We start from the raw sequence: 3,182 nt of genomic DNA, 5'->3' as shown, positions 1-3,182 counted from the left end.
TAATTGTTATCACTGACTGAGAGCAGCGGTGGCTGCCCCTGGATCCCTGGAAGTGTCCAAGGCCAGGTTGGATGGGGCTTGGAGCAGCCTGGGATGGTGAAACATTGCAGAATCCCAGAATCACTGAGGCTGGACAAGCCCTCCAACTTGTGAGTCCAACCTGTGCCTGGTCCCCACCTTGTCACCAGCCCAGAGCATCCAGTGCCACATCCAGGCCTTCCTGGGACACCTCCAGGGATGGGGACTCCACTCCAAGGCCTGAGCACCCTTTCCATGGAGAAATTCCTCCTGATGTCCACCCTGAGCCTCCCCTGGGACAGCTTGAGGCCGTTTCCTTTTGCCACCCTGCCCCTCCCCTGGCCCAGCCTGAGGCCGTTCCCTCTCCTCCTGTCCCTGTTCCCTGGCAGCAGAGCCCGATTTCCCCCCGGCTGCCCCCTCCTGTCAGGGACTTGTGCAGAGCCACAAGGTCCCCCCTGAGCCTCCTTTGCTCCAGGCTGAGCCCCTTCCCAGCTCCCTCAGCCGCTCCTGGGGCTCCAGCCCCTCCCCAGCATCAAGGTTAAATATGGAATTAAACAGGAAGGAGGCCTGAGCTATAAGCAAGGATTGAGTCTCATTCCAGAGAACATTCAGATCTCTGAACTTGCTGTAGAAATAATTCTAAACAAGGTGCCATCACCAAGGCCAACAGATTTCCTGCTCCCACACGAGATTTATTGAGCAGAGGCTTTACATGTTCTTAATTTATCCCATTCCTTCTGTTTTTTAGGTGATCAGAGTGACAGGTTTTCTGAAAGGACTTTACACAGATTTCGAGTTGAAGTCAGATAACGTCAAGGTGGGCATGAGACTTCCTTATTTATCGAGCTCTGAGTGTTCTTTGCAACTTTGCCACAAGGTTCTTCTGGTCTTTCCTGTGTTCAGTATCAAGGACCTGTTGCTCTTTTTGTGAAGAGGCTGTAAAAGTTGCTGCCTGTAGGTGATGGTTTGCGTTCCATGGGGTGAACACCTATAAACTTGTGCACAGATAGGTTTTAAAGAGTCTTATGGTCTCTCAAGAGAATCCATGGCCCTAAATTTATTACTTTATATATTTGTTTTTGTAGAAATACACACACACATATATACATATGGTATATAAATATATACATTAAATATCCTTGTTAATATCCCAGGACTCACCTGTTAGGATGTGCATTCCCCAGTAGCTTTATTGCAGTGTAAAACTGGCTAATTACTGAAAGAGGAGGTTATTATTATTACTGAAAACTCTTTTTCTCAAGTCCAAGGATGACTTTACTCTCTGTTTGCTGCTTTCCCTTGATTTTTGGCTGGGCTGATGCCAAGTTCTCCAACTCCCAGCCTGATTTGGGAGCTTTGGTTGCTGATTCCTGGCAAACAAGGCAGTGTTTGTGTGTTGCCACATCCCTTGGTGTTTGTTTAACGTAGCAACTGAAGAGTGAGCTCTGGGAGCCTGACTTCTCATCCCTCCAGCCAGTTCCTGCATGTTTTAGTCACTGATTAATGTGTGTATTTACTTCTGTGACTGCTCCTACCACTGTCAGGATAACTAAAACAAAGTTATTTCTATCTGAATTGTTGCTTTTTGTTGGTACTGTCCTTGTTGACCCAAGAAGCAGATTTCCCAGCAGCTCCTGAGCAGGTGTTTGTTGCATCTACGTGCTGCTGCCTCTCTTGAGAATTTCTCTCACAAATTCCTTTCACAGCTTATGAGTCCAAGGGGTTTTCCAGAGAGCTCAGAAGATCAGAATCCTGGAGTGTGGGAGAAAATGTCTCAACCCTGAGTTCCTCTTCCCAAAACACTGGTCAGGAGGAAGAGTCAGCTGCTTGCTTATCTGTGATTTCTCTTGGAGTTGTAGAAGATCAGGAGAATAATTTTTATCTGAGTAATCAATAGGAGAGAGCAGTAAGGAGGATTGAAATCATGAGGATTCCTTAACTGTGGGGACTTCCTGTGAAAGAAATTCACCTCCTGTACCAGCTGCTTTGGACATCACTGTCTGGGTGTTTATCAGAGGAGTTCATCTTGTTAAGTCTAATTAAACTTTGTTCCCATATAAATGGAAAATTAGATCTCAGGCTTGATCTTAAAAGTTTTCATATCAGCTTTATATATATATATGTATACACACATGAGAAGTTTTATATTCATTTGTATTTATATCCATCACATCTTCACTTGAAATTAGGGAAATAACCTTTTTTTTCTTTTAAATCTACTCAGTAAAAATCCCAGCTTCGTGGCAGTTGTTTGTTTTAACCCATTTGGAAGGGGCAGAGATGGGAAGTGCCCTGACTCTGGAGGCTCTTCCCACTTGTCTGTGCACGAGCTTGCAGCAGAACCCAGCTGTTTTTGGGAGAGTGGCCCTGGATTTTGGGATGCCACTGGAACAGCTCTGTTAAGCTCCATTGCCACACAAAATTTTCCTTACATGGCTTTCCTTTTTAACAGGCTGGTAAATAGTGCTGGGCTGGCTAATACTCCTTGAATTTTATAACATTTTATTAAAAAAGTCCTGGTTTTTTCCCACTGAGTGTTCTACTTCACAGCAGGATTTCATTCTCTGGGCCAGAAACCCTCCAGTAAGATTTCACTTGGTTTTACTTTATAAAACTGAAAGAAGTCTGGTAATTGTGAAGATAGAAAAATATCTCTTAATTGTTTTGGTTGTTTTTTTTTTACCAGGATAAGGATTCCAAAATCAACTTCCTTCAGAAGGCCATCGATGCTGTGGTGATGGTGACAGGAGAGCCACTGTCAGTGAAACCAGCACGAGTTGTGGCTGGGCACGAGCCTGAAAAAACCAATGAATTCCTTCAGGCGATTGGGAAGTGTTGCTTAAATAAGGTAGGACAGAACTATATAGATTTCATGCACACAGGGAATTATTTCCAGAGCTTATTTGTGATGATGTGGATGAGGGGATCGAGGGCACCCTGGGGAAGCTGCAGACCCCAAGCTGCTGGGCTGTGGATCTGCTGCAGGGATCTGCACAGCCGGGATCCGTGGGCTCAGCAAGGCCAAGGGCCCGCTCCTGTCCTTGGGGCACAACAACCCCGTGCAACACTCCAGGCTGGGGCAAGAGCAGCTGGAAAAGGCCCTGGGAGTGCTGGGGACAGGGCTGAACACGAGCCCAGGTGGGCGAGAGGCCGACGGGCGGTGG

The 3,182-nt window shown here is 46.3% G+C and overlaps 1 protein-coding gene across 2 annotated transcripts in view; it reads left to right on the top strand.

Annotated features, from left to right (window-relative positions):
• Window positions 1–745: 745 nt before the first annotated feature.
• TRAF3IP1 (TRAF3 interacting protein 1) overlaps window positions 746–3,182 on the top strand; it is a 28,044-nt gene continuing 25,607 nt past the window's right edge. For both annotated transcript variants that reach the window (XM_017743414.1, XM_017743413.1), the window contains exons 1-2: window positions 746–835; window positions 2,705–2,866. In XM_017743414.1, coding sequence (XP_017598903.1) covers window positions 2,756–2,866 — 111 coding nt within the window. In that variant the 5' untranslated portion in view covers window positions 746–835; window positions 2,705–2,755. The remainder of the gene's footprint in view (window positions 836–2,704; window positions 2,867–3,182) is intronic.

Source organism: Corvus brachyrhynchos, unplaced genomic scaffold, assembly GCF_000691975.1.
Source record: "Corvus brachyrhynchos isolate BGI_N302 unplaced genomic scaffold, ASM69197v1 scaffold79, whole genome shotgun sequence".
NCBI classification, from domain to species: domain Eukaryota; kingdom Metazoa; phylum Chordata; class Aves; order Passeriformes; family Corvidae; genus Corvus; species Corvus brachyrhynchos.
Note: the sequence above shows the minus strand (reverse complement) of the source record. Positions and strands in the feature narration are given on the sequence as shown.